The sequence below is a fragment of the Podarcis cretensis genome, assembly GCF_951804945.1.
Source record: "Podarcis cretensis genome assembly, chromosome: 11".
Lineage (NCBI taxonomy): Eukaryota > Metazoa > Chordata > Lepidosauria > Squamata > Lacertidae > Podarcis > Podarcis cretensis.
Window position 1 is genome coordinate 33,790,578 of NC_137180.1, and position 13,120 is coordinate 33,803,697.

Below are 13,120 nucleotides of genomic sequence, written 5' to 3' on the forward strand. Positions count from 1 at the left end.
TGCATTATATCAAGATAGCATCAGGTATGATTACTTATGCTACATATAAGTGCTTAGTGGAACTACTACAGCCATTTTCAATCATATCTATAGCCTTGCCATGGGAAGACTTTGGGGAATGTTTAAGACTATAATCTTTTACACATGTAAGCTACCAATATACAGAACCTCCATGGCGTCACTGTCACACATAAAACATCTTTATGACATGAAAGCAGCATCAATCAACAGGGAATCATATTTATATTTGATAATAAACACATTAAGAAGGTGTAAATCTGTCCTGTCATAAAGGAACAGATCATGCCCCTTTAATGATTTAATCACAAATACAAATTTAAAAAATCCTATGTCTTCAAATTTATCTGTCTAGCACTATTCGTAATGCTTCCTGTCATGGTTGACAATGGGAGATCTCCATTAATGTCAAGGACTCATCCTTACATTTTAAAAACAAAACAACCACAAACTTTGAAAAGAACTTGAGACCAATAGCTTAATTTATCACAGCCATACCAAAAGTGCCACCAAGAGTACTAGGAAATCATCCATTTGTCCTGTTCCCTCAACAGTGGGAGCTTATCACATGTAAAGCAGTTGTTCCAAATGCAGAAACCCACACCAACAGCAAATCCTATACATGCCTATTCAGAAGTCTCATTGGGTGGGGCTTATGCCTCTGTAAGTGGGTATAGGATTTCAGCCTGAATCCCACCGTACCCCGTGTACAAAAGAGTAAAATAAGAGAACTGATGCAGATTCAATGGGGCAGGGAGATAATTGCTATCCATCTCTTTAGTCAGGTGTGATTTTCTTTCATTCCAGGATTGGGATACAATTGTGAATCCAGTCAAAATTACTATTAGTAAGACTCATTATGTAGCCCCCTTTTGCACATAGGTATATCTGGCTGAAGACAAATATATCTGCATTATTATGACATATCAAAGTCTAATAACCTTAGAATATCTGTTAACATAAAAAGACTTGTTATTCTGTAAATATTCCAAAATTATTACCCCATGTAACCCAAAGTTTCATGGCTCTCTCACACAATATGTCTTTTCTTCATGCAATCAGCCTTCACTGTTGCTGGACAATGAATGGGCACATGTGAATCTGCCAAGCCTAGATACAGCCAAAAGTAATTGATGAGGGAAAGGCACTTCTGCCAGCCATACCCACAAAAGATCCAATTCGCCTATTACATTTGTAAATGTGTCTGTGTGCTCAAAAAAGGTTGAGATCGCAAAGATTGATGAAAAATGTATTGTGAGACCTAACAGTAGTATCTTCAGAGTTTACTATATTGTATCATCAGGCCAATATTTTCATGTGAGTGAAGAACATTTCAGTAGTGGAAAATTTAACTCTTACCTGGTATCTGAACTGCTGTGCCTTCGACTGAACCCCCACCTGTGCCAATCAGGAAATCTGATCCATTAGTTACATCCAGAAGCAAAAGTGGTGGTGTTACAAGTTCAATGCTGTTTATGCCCCCTGTGGTTCTTGCCTGCTTAATATATTTGGGAGTGTTTTCAGAGCCTGGGTTTTTTGTTGCAGCATTAGAGGAAACAGTTGTTGGCTTCTTCTGCCCATCCAATGCAGTCTGGGTTTCCACAGTTGTGTCTACTGATGGAGGGGATGAAATTGGCCAAACATCGGCTTCACCATCAGTCCCAAATACTCCACCTGTTTTACTTTCATGTGGAATGGGAGATGGTGTGGTGCGAATCCATGGTAAGTCTCCATCAGCACTATTTTCATCTAACTGATTTAGCTCCTTCTCATGAGAAGTTTCTTCTTCTGAACTAGATTCTAAAATATCAGTTCCTGGAACTATAAATGTTGGCTTAGCTTCTTTTGAAAGAGACTCTCCAGGAGCAATGGTTCCTTCGACAATAATCACTTCTGTTGAACTTCCTGGCTTTTCCTTCATTTCTGTTACAGAACTAGGCACAGATTCGGTGGTCTTACTTTCTGATACCAGTTTGGGAGAAGATGCTAATGGGAACTCGGTGCTTCCTGAAGACTCTTTCAGGGCAGGTTTGTAAGTTGCTGTGATGTCAGCACTAGCTTCTCTAAAGGTTTGTACTGGTGACAAGTCATGCTTGTCATTGTCAACTGATGATGAAGTACTTGGCATTATGTCTTCAGGATACTCAGAAGCTCCATTGAGTAAATAAACAGTCACGGGCAACTTTGGAGTTTGAGTTGCAGAATGTATTTTTTCTGGATCTGTTTCTATGGATTCTGTGGCTTCCGTTTCCTTCATTCCTTTGTAGACCTCCTGGGTTGTTTCTTCAGACTTTGTTACACTTTGGGAAGCAAGTTGTACAGTAACTGTGCTTTCTTCAGATTTGTGTGTTGTCAAAGATTGCCATGGCTCAATGGGTAGGTATGGCGGCGTAGGAGCCACGAGTTTCTTTTCATCCATATCTACTTCTCCTTTTCCTGAAGAATCTGCGGTAGAAGCAATTTCACTTTCATCAGCTATTGCTTGGTTGTCTGACAATGTTTGTAATTCAGAGTTGTCTTCTATTGTATTTTTGGAATCTGTATGTTTAGTTTCCAGCTCTAATTCTTTGTCCTTTTCATCAGTTTTGGAGCTGGTTGGCGATGACGTGGTAGATCTAACAAGAAGTGGCATAGTTGGAAGCAATGCAGCTATTTTGGGCAGCTCTTGAGTAACACCAGTTTCTGTTGTGAAAGGTGTGGCATCTCCTGAGCCCACATCATCTGATGTTGGTGTCAGATCAGATATCATGGGCTTGCTGAATATGAACTTACTGGTTACAGAACTCCCTTGATCATCTCCAAAGCCATCTGATTTATCAACAGCTAAAGTAATTGTAGGTGTGGCAGTCTGAATTTCTGTTACAGAAGTATAAATGCTGTACATCGAGGGTCTCTCAGAGCCCACAGTTCTTTGTCCACCTATGTCTTCAATATTTGATTTCAAGTTATCAGCATCTATAATTGTTGTTTCATCAGATATTATTCCATGGCCTACATCAATGAAGCTGGAAATACCCCCCGAATAATTCCTTTTGTCACCAGGCAGTGGGATAAGTTCCTCAAAGTCTTTTATGCTGTTTGTGGAACTTTCATCTGCAAATGTCTCTGAAAAGTCACTATCCGAGGTTGGTAGCATTTGTTTTTCTTCTCCGTGGGTGGATGATGATACTAATTCTATTTCAGATCCATTCACTGCTTCAGCAAGGTCCACAACTTTTGAATTATTTTTGCCAGGTGTATGAGATGAGGGTATTACTCTTTTTGGCAACTGGGTAGATGATTCAGGATATTTTTCCATGGTGTCCCGCCAACCAGAACCTTCTCCAGATCCTTCGTGAATTGCTGTTCTCATCATTTCAGGTTCTGAGGTGGGTTTAGGTTCTTTAGCAATTCCAAGAGTAGGCCTTCCAGGAACAGATTCAGGAACAGGAGTTGTGTCTTCATACATCACAACGTGAGAAGCTTCCTCCGAAATTCCATCAGTAGCTACCAATGTTGATAATGTTGTATTTTCCTTCTCCTGATAGCTATTTTCTAGGTTTTGAGAATTTTCAAGAATGAGTTGCTTTATAGTAGGTACTTCTGTGCCAATGACCCTGGTATCTAAGGTAGATGCACTAGGGGCTATTTTGTCTCTTCCTGCAAGCAACTCTACTGCTATAGTATATGGATATTTATTAACACTGCTGAAATCCTCATATGTTTCAGTGGGATATGTATCAGATTCTTTTATTTTTTCCTCTGAAGTACTTGCTTCTGAACTTCTAGGATGAAGAATGTCAAGACTTAATGTGCTTGCATTGACATTTAATATAGCAGAACTTATAGGCACGGTGGTAGATAGAACAGTAAAGAATGCATCTCCTGAACCTTGTTCCGAAAAAAATGGAGCATTACTGGTTGCCTTTTTTACTGGCTTGTACCCTGTAGACATGGAGGAAGGCTTGTGGCTGTCCTCAGTTGGGTGAGCATTTTGTGCCAACTGTTCTTTATCTTCAGCTGCTGGTGAAGGGCTTACAGGTTCATCTGGAAATGTTTCAGACTCAATCATGAGGATCTTATCATGTGAAGAGAGATTCTTTTTCACAAATTCAGTTCCAGGTGTGACATCAATTTTTATATCTTCTATGTATGAGATAAATGTAGAAACAGTTGAAATTCCTGTCTGTTCAGTTAAAGGTTCTTTACTTTTAATTAAAGATTCTTGTGTTACCACTCCAAAGGTCTGTACCATTTCATCTGATGTTTCAGCAGCATGTTCTTCATCAGAATTCATTTCATCTTCTAGAGGAGGGTTTGTAGTAAAAGCTATTGTTTCCAATTCAGCTGGTGTTTCTCCTTCAGTGTTTGTAATTCCTGCATTCACTGAAGTGAATGTGGTGGTGTGATGACTATGTGTGTCTAACTTTGCAGGCGCATCAGTAAACAGCATATATCTAGATGTCACGCTGCTACCTTTGTTTTCATTTGTTGTTTTTATAGGAGGTTCTGTAAAAGAATCTATGTCTCCAGAACCTTGTTCAATCAATGGAAATTTAGTATTTATTATTCTTTCTGTAGGACCATGAGTCACAAGTACTACACTACTTCTGTTATCTCCTGATGCCTCTCCAGAGCCCACATCCACCAGGTCAATTATCTCAGCAGAAATGGTTGGAGAAAAGTGTCCAGTGCTTTCTGGTTTGGCAGATTCCATTGTTTCGTTTATTAAAAACTCAGAACCTCTTTCTTGCAGAATAATGTTATCTTTCAATGGTGTAGGAGTGCTGACAGAAAGGATTGTAGTGCTTCCACTTCCAGTTGACTCTACAGATGATGCCACACCAGATGTCTCAAACAAGTCGATTTTCTTTTCAATCGCTGTAGAAGATGTTATCATCTCTTCATTTGATTCCAGAATAGACTTTTCACTAAATGGCAATTGTGTGACTGCATCCAATTCATGTTTTACTGGTCCTTGGTTATCAGTTATATCCTTTGATACTTGCACTTCAGTTTTAGTTTCCGTGGCCTTTCTGTCTGATTTAGTACTTAACCCTTGCATTGTGGGATCAATAATAATTGCATATTCCAAAGGTGATGAATCTGTGTTAAGAGTGTCTAGCTCCTTCACTTGTGTCTCTGTGCTTCCAAGTTGAGATCTCAATAGTAATGAACTCAATGTAGTAGCTATAGTGATAACATCTATTTTTTCTGTACCTGGATCAATAAATGGGGAGTCAGTACTTACCACTTTGCTGGTGGGACCCCCCAAAAGAATGTCCATGCCAGGTTTCCTCCAAACATCTGTGGATCCATCCCCAGATTCTTCATCTACAGGAATTATCTTCTCTGTGGCCTCTTTAGTTTTGAGAGGTGAGGCATCTGTCACTGATACTGATTTAGTGAGAGTTATGGATTCTTGGCTCACAGATCTGATGCTATCGTTACTGAACAGCAACTTTTCTGCTTTAACAGTAGTTGAATACTCCTTGGTTGAGGAAATGGTGCTCTTAATCTTGTCCTTATCATCCCTCACTTCTCCGGCATTTTTGGTAGAGTTCAAAATTAATTTAGGAATAGTTTGGGTAGTAAGAGCTTCTACAGAACTTTGTTCAAGTGTAGAATTCATGTCTTTATACAAAGATGCAAGAGGCTGTGAAGCACTAGGGCTGTTTTTTGTAGGGCTGTGTCTGCCAAGATCTGAGGAAATATCCTGAACAGGATTTTTTTCCGTTCCTGTCATTTTTATTACCGCGGTCGTAGGTTTAGCATTCTCTTGTTGAACATCTCCAGAGCCTTCTGGTATATTCAACAAACTAGGACTTCTGGTTGTTTCTATTGAACTTTCAGCAGTAAGAAGTGCATCTGGTCTAACTGTTGATTTATATTCATCTTGTAGAACATTTTCAAGTGCTGTGCTGTCTTCTATGATTATGGAAGCAAACGTTGGAGCAAACGTTGTAGTAGAAAACCTTTCAGAAGCTTCTTTTGGAGGTGTTTTTACTGATTGTGAAAAGCTGTAACTGTTTGACTCAGGCATGGTAGTAGAAGCTCCTGAATATTTTGTATTAATTACAGAGAAAATGCCAGGATGTTTGCTTAAGATTTGATGAAAATCTGTTCCAGGTTGTGTTAATTTCTCTGTAGTGTCTGATAAAGGCTGGCCATGTAGAGATGTTATTTCAAGGATTTTATCTGTAGTAGAAACTTCAGAATCGCCACTAAATGCCAGTTCCGCCATGATAGATTCTGCCATTAGCTTCTGTGTAGTGGCTTCTCCTATAATTTCAGCAGATTCATTTGGCTGCATTGTGGCAGAGATCTCATTTTCAGACACTATGTTAGTATCATTGATGTGTGAAAAGGTTACATTTTTGGAATGTGGTAAACTTTCAATCTGGTCACTCCTTGCTTCTTCCGCATTTCTATCTTTAGGTGCTGTAGTCACCTGTTGCTTTCCATTGATAAACTGCAAAGCCGGTGGAGTTGTGACATCAGTAGTATTCTCGCAGTCTTCTTCGTCATCATCTTCTCCAAGATTGTATATTTCTGGGTAGAATAAAGGGTCCAAAATTAAAAGTTCTGCAGATTCCTCATCCGGCGTTGCTGTGCAGGGTTCATCTTGTGTTGAATCAGTATCAGTAGGGGGCTCGTCTATTTCATGATAACCAAATAAATCCCAAACTTCATGCACTGGATCTGCAAAGAAAGAGAGCTTTTAATAATATTTTTAGCAACTGGCTTGACATGGGCATCAACTGTCACAGTAAAACCAAATGCACTGAAAGGAAAAATAGATCGAATGCTCCCATGTGCTTCCATTAGTATCCAGCTATTTAAACACTTCTAATATTTCACTACCATGTTGTTGTTTTTGTTGTACTGAGCCGTCCCTCCCCAAGTTTTGTGATACCATGAAATGAAACGAAATAAATATTTCAAAGTGCTTATTTAAACAGAGATACTATACTCTACAAAGAGGAAATTATCAACCATTAGGTGAATAAAGTATCGATGATATCACTCAGATAACTACATGCCACTGCAGTATGTTCTATCATAAACTAATCTTCCTTAGAAAGTTAGAAAAGAAAATTTAGAGTTTAAATATAGACAGCTTAGTAAAAATTAACAAATCAAGTAGGTCTTCAAATAGTTCAGCAGCAGTGTTTGAAGGGCATGGCCTTCTAGTGGCAGTACAGCATTTACTGGGAGAAGGATATAGCAAGGTGATAGAAAGATTTGAAACGCTCTATCAGAAGCTATGGAGGAAAAGGAGATTGACAGTATCTGGGACATCTTGGAGACTATGCAGAGGTATAGGGTGACTCTGTGAGCGATGATAGCATCTAGATATGTTTGGTCGGGATATGAAGCCAGTGGGTAGGTATGACTGCATTGAGAGCAAGATGGATGTGGGAAAAAGGACTTGATATCTGGAGGTTCCTTTAATGAACTCACCAAGGTCACGGCTAACTGCCCTTGCTTTGCACACAACCTGCTTTATGGGCTAATGAAACTGAAGTAAAAGTATTACAAGCTATTTTAACATCAGGATTATTTTAGGGCACACCATTTTTTAATTACCGAGATGAAAGATAGAGACCTTTTCTCTAGTTTTGTCTCTCCAGCATTTTTTAATAAAATGAAAGTCTGGAGAGCTTTTATTGTAACTGAGAGGCCTGTAATACAAGGGAAGAAGCCCAAACCCTTCATACTGACTATAATTTCCACTCTGCCCTGAGATCTATTCAGGCATATCCAAATACAGCTAAAGTTCCCAGAACTGCTTTACCCCATGATAGTAGTTTCTTGGAAAAGTAGAAGACTGTGGAGTTGTCGTCATATACTGCAGTAAACCAATCAATCCCCCGAGGCTATTGAAAGCAATGGCAGCAAAACAAACTACCATGATGAGAAAAACTCAGGAATAATTCCCCCCCCCCCTTACCTAAACAATACCATCTTCAGTAATTCTGAAACTTTTTGTTTGTTTGTTAAACTCTCTGCTGCTGTAGTTCAAAACATTTAACCAATCAATTCAAAATTATAAACTGAAAAACTGGCCCCTCTACTGTGGGGCAGGAATGAGACTAAAAAATTCCTGGCCATTGGCTTACTTTTCTCACCTGGGAGACACATAGATTACTGGTTTAGTATAATTCATTTATAGTAGGTAATAACCCTGATGAAAAGCATCTGTTTTAGGCACCCAGAGAAGACATAAACATATGTAGCCAACAACAGCCTACATCAAGTCTGCACTGATCTCCTTAAGCTTTAAAACATATAATACACACAAAAGAAGCAATTTATAGAGATGCAATGCTCCAACATGATTCTGCTACAGATTTAGCATATTTAGATAATTTTAAAACCAGGTTCTCTTCTAAAACATTGAACAGTTGTTCACAACCTAACAGTTCCCCTGGGTGGGTGGAATGGTATTGTATAGCATGGAGTTCTATAATATTACATTAAATACCTTCTTCATGCTACAGTTTTTTGTAATTTGGCTGTGATCATCAGCTTTTCAGTCCTCATAGGTATTTGCCTTATGAACAGAGCTTGAATCTGTACCTTTTCTTTTACGTTTTTTTCATTTTCTTTTGCTCCTGTCAGAGCACACATTGCATCACCTAGGGTCCAGATTCACTGCAATTCTTTCCATTTGGACTCTCACTGCTTTGATCAACCTCTCTCCCTATAAAATGTATGACTACTGGAAATCTAGCAATCTGATAGAGGGTTGGAGGACACCATCTATCCCCACACACACCCCTCCCTCCCTCTCCCTCACCTGGCTTGAGAGGGGCGGTTGTCAATAATTTTCAGTAGTCTCAGTTCTTCCCCAGATGAAGAGATCAGAAATGCATGCAAGCCATCTAAAGGGTGTATATCCATTCAGCTCTCATTTAGGGGATATGGAAGACTAAATTATGTTTCAGGATAATCCTGTCCTCCTAAGCTGGGCAACAACGTTGATAAGGAATGGTCAGCAATCGCGGAACGATCAAGGTTTAGATTATATATGTGTAGCATCAGAGGGAAGCGGGTGGCGCTCTGGGTTAAACCACAGAGCCTATGTCTTGCTGATCAGAAGGTCGGCGGTTTGAATCCCCACAATGGGGTGAGCTCCCATTGGTCGGTCCCAGCTCCTGCCAACCTAGCAGTTTGAAAGCACCTCAAAGTGCAAGTAGATAAATAGGTACCACTCCGGTGGGAAGGTAAACAGTGTTTCCATGCACTGCTCTGGTTCAGCAGAAAGCGGCTTAGTCATGTTGGCCATATGACCCGGAAGCTGTACGCTGACTTTCTCGGCCAGTAAAGCAAGATGAGCACCACAACGCCAGAGTCATCCGCAACTGGACCTAAAGGTCAGGCGTCCCTTTACCTTTACCTTTACCTTTACCTTTACCTTTACCTTTATGGGTAGCATCAGCTTCAACTGGATGAAGATCTTTTGAGAACTGTTGGTTCTCAACTGTGCCAATTTTGGTCCCTGGCTTTAGCTTTCTATTGACTACACTATTTTCTTGACCTGCCATAGCTCTCTATAACCTTCCAGCTTTTACCTAGTAGAACTCAGGGTATTGCACATGATAAGAAGCTATATCACTAGACTATAGACCTTGCTGACCCTGCCACTGCTGACTTGTCAGTCATATTGTCAACTTGCCAGGAGGGGCATGATTATGCCAAAGCATCGTTTAGTCTTCCAAATTTAATGAATAATTGCTGTATGAATGCAGCCTTCAAATATCAATGATGAATCTCTGATCCCTCCATCTGGGGAAGAACTGAAACCCCTGAAAGTTGCTAACAGTTTTACTCCCTCTGGCAAGATGGAATTTGGAATTTGCCCAATGTCAGCAAGTTAGTTGTGGGGGGGAAACATAGCTACCACTACATACACTTAAGTTAAACAAACTAAGCTATGCAAAAATTATTAACTTTTTTATTCTATTCTCCCCTCTCAGACTTATTTGTAAGTAGGCTGGCCAAAGTCAGAGTGAAAGTCAGTGTTTTTTGAAGTCCTGTTCACAATGTTTCCTAGCTGATGTATCCTTGTCAAAGCACTGTTATCTTTGGCTGTGATTTAAAGGTTTAAGGAATATATTGCTGAACATTTTTCTGTTGGTTCAGTCTTTCACACAAACAGATTTAATCAAAGTACACTTTTTGTCCTCTCTTCAACAATTAAAAGAGAGATTTGGGGGAAATGTACACACCCTGCAGCAGTAAGCCCTTCTTCTTTTTAAGGACACATGAAACTCGTATAAAGCTATAAATTATTAGTCAACTCAGTTTCTTGAAGGCAGTGCTAAAGAAGAATTTATTTATTGTACAATTGGCCTGAAAGGAGTTGAAAATCAAGCAAGTTGGGTGGTCAGTCTTGGTATTGAAGTTTTAGATTCAGTTACAGAACTTGGTTTACAGCATTGCCTGTATTCCAGTAGAAGAGCATGGAAAAGCAGATGAATGTTTTAATTAGCAGAATCTTCTCAAGTTCCAGTTCTTGTCTGAAGGGCCCCATTTCAGACTGTCAGAATTGTTGGCTGAGACCAGAAACATCTGTGCAGAGTGAATGTTGCCAGAGGAAGCATCCTCACATTCTCCACTCTGGCTTCATCACAGCTTTGCAAATGCTTCTTCCAAACTCAGAAAAGTCATTCATTCATTTCAGTTTAATGCATCTTCTGGCTCAGTGGTACACTGGCTCTTTAATCATATTTTGTTGTCCTCCAATGTTTTAAATTAGCACCTCAGCAATATCTTCACTTCTGTCTAAATTATAATCTTATGCCATGTCAGCACTCTCAATTTTATTTTTCCAAAACAAGAAATGCAAAGCTTTTCACACCTGTCCTCCTTATACTGACAAATCTGGGTAGTTCTATTTGCACATGTGCAGTTCACACTTATCCGGGCCACTTACACACAAGTAGATGTGAATGTGAATTTATACTGCATATCACCAGAATTTGTGCTGAAATGAAACAGCTGGAAACAACTGGAAAAATGCACAGTACAAGAGATGCAAGATGAACATAGAACCATTGATAGACTTGCTTCTTTTCTACCTTACGCATGTCAAGATTTTTCTTAGAAATTCCAGGAGATAGATGATAGATAGATAGATAGATAGATAGATAGATAGATGATAGATGGACAGATAGATAGATATATTTGTTCAAATATGATGGACATTGAGTGCACAGGTGAACACTTTTGAACATGGGACAGGTTACTTTAGTCTGGGGTTATTTATACCACCAGAGGTTAAGAATAATCTCTTCCTTATTTACTAAAGAGACCATTTATGGTAAAGACAATTATATATACTATTGATAAGCTGCTTTCAGATAATATTACTGGTAGAACATTCAAAGAAGTAACCCTAGATCTCAAGGGAAATGGGGGGGGAGGGGTGGTGGTGGTTCCTGTTATAGAATTTAGCATTTCTTCCGCTTTTCTTATGTCTTCCATTTCTCTTTGTAATTCATTATAGCCTTGTTTTTTATTATTCACTCATCTGTTGGCTGTAGATTTTCAATATGACTGTTAATATGGTTTTGGATTGTGCAGAATGGTTGCAATAGACTTAATATATATTTTAGTGCAGTTCTAAGAAAGTTTAAATTAATGCCACACGTCCTAATTGTTGACAATGGCAGTGCTATTTCTTTCTGCAGCTTTAGTTAATATTCAGCTGCCCAAGACTTTTATTTTTAGACTGTAGTTGAAATCCTCAAACCGCTTACTCTGAATAAGTCCCACTGCAGTCAGTATAACTGCACTGGAGAAAGTGGCCTGAAGTAGCAGCTTATGGTGATTAAGTGAAAGATGTGTCATAGATAAAAGAAAGTTATAAAACTATAAAGGCAGCATTTTTATTTTTATTTTAGATTGTTCTGTCTCTGAATCTGCATGCATGTATACTGTGCAATTATTAGCACCTGTGGTAAAATTTTCAAAGACAAAAATAGCATTTCCATTGAAAATCACCAAGAGAGATTGATTCGCCATGCACTTGTCAGGTACTACAAGACTTCAGTTCTGAGAGTGGAAGAACCTTACAAGTTCCTATTCAATATTAGTTTGGAATAGCTGTATTTTCCCCCTGGCTATGTGAGCAACTCTTCTTATTCCAAAGGGGCATCAAGTAAGGCCTAATTTCAATACTGACTATTTCAATTCAGGACCTCCGAGCCTGCCACAGTCTGCACAAAATAAGCTGAACCTTATGCAGAATAACTTGAGTCAAAAGGGAAGAGGCCCAATCCAAGCTGAGAAGACTATGGGAAAGCGTAACAAAGCTTGATCCAACTTGCCATCTAGCTAGGTCCAGAGAGGAAACACTACTGCACAATTAGGTATGTCCCTCCTTGAATTCTACAGCAAGTTCTGCCTGACCAGACTCTGAAAACCACCATCAAAACCCATTAAGGGGGGGGGGGAGGCTATTCACATAAATGTTGCTAATATAAGAGAGGACCTTTTCGTACGTATGGGCACAAAGTAACTGACGGTTTGTTTGTTCTTAACTGTACAGTACTGTGCTCAACCAAGCATTGACAATGATCAAGCATGACACTGTATTACTTTATTTTAGCCAGTGCCTAATTCTTTAACCACCTAAGCAGTTAATGAATGTGTCTTTAATCAGGGGTATACTGATTTGCCAAAAGAAAGACCTTGTTTCTAGCATGCTCTCCTTAACTTAACCTGATATTTTAAACAATCATTAGGTTACAGGATAAACCAAGGAATTTGTTAATGTTTATTCTCCCTTACTAAATGAATACTTCCACCTTGCCTTTTTTAGTCATGGGAATGATCCCATAACTTAATCCCATGTCTAAAAATGTAACCTTGGAAGAGTTTGCCCAAAAACTATATAGGTTTGCTGTGTGTCAGGATTGGCAACAGCAGTGTCTTTCTTGGAAGTACCCTCTTGCATAAACTGTTCCTAGCTTATGGTTTTAAGATCTGGCTTAACGAAGAAATCTCATAGTATTTCTTAGCATTAAATACACAATCCTATTCTGAATCATTATTTATTCACTAATATCAATATGCCAAAACATGCTTTCTTCTGCTGCCTTCAGTCAAGGAA

The 13,120-nt window shown here is 39.1% G+C and overlaps 1 protein-coding gene across 3 annotated transcripts in view; it reads right to left on the reverse strand.

Moving 5' to 3' along the window:
• The window catches only part of VCAN (versican), a 133,370-nt gene that overhangs the window by 47,829 nt on the left and 72,421 nt on the right, over positions 1 to 13,120 (reverse strand). For all 3 annotated transcript variants that reach the window (XM_079995252.1, XM_079995254.1, XM_079995253.1), the window contains exon 8: positions 1,378 to 6,699. In XM_079995252.1, coding sequence (XP_079851378.1) covers positions 1,378 to 6,699 — 5,322 coding nt within the window. The remainder of the gene's footprint in view (positions 1 to 1,377; positions 6,700 to 13,120) is intronic.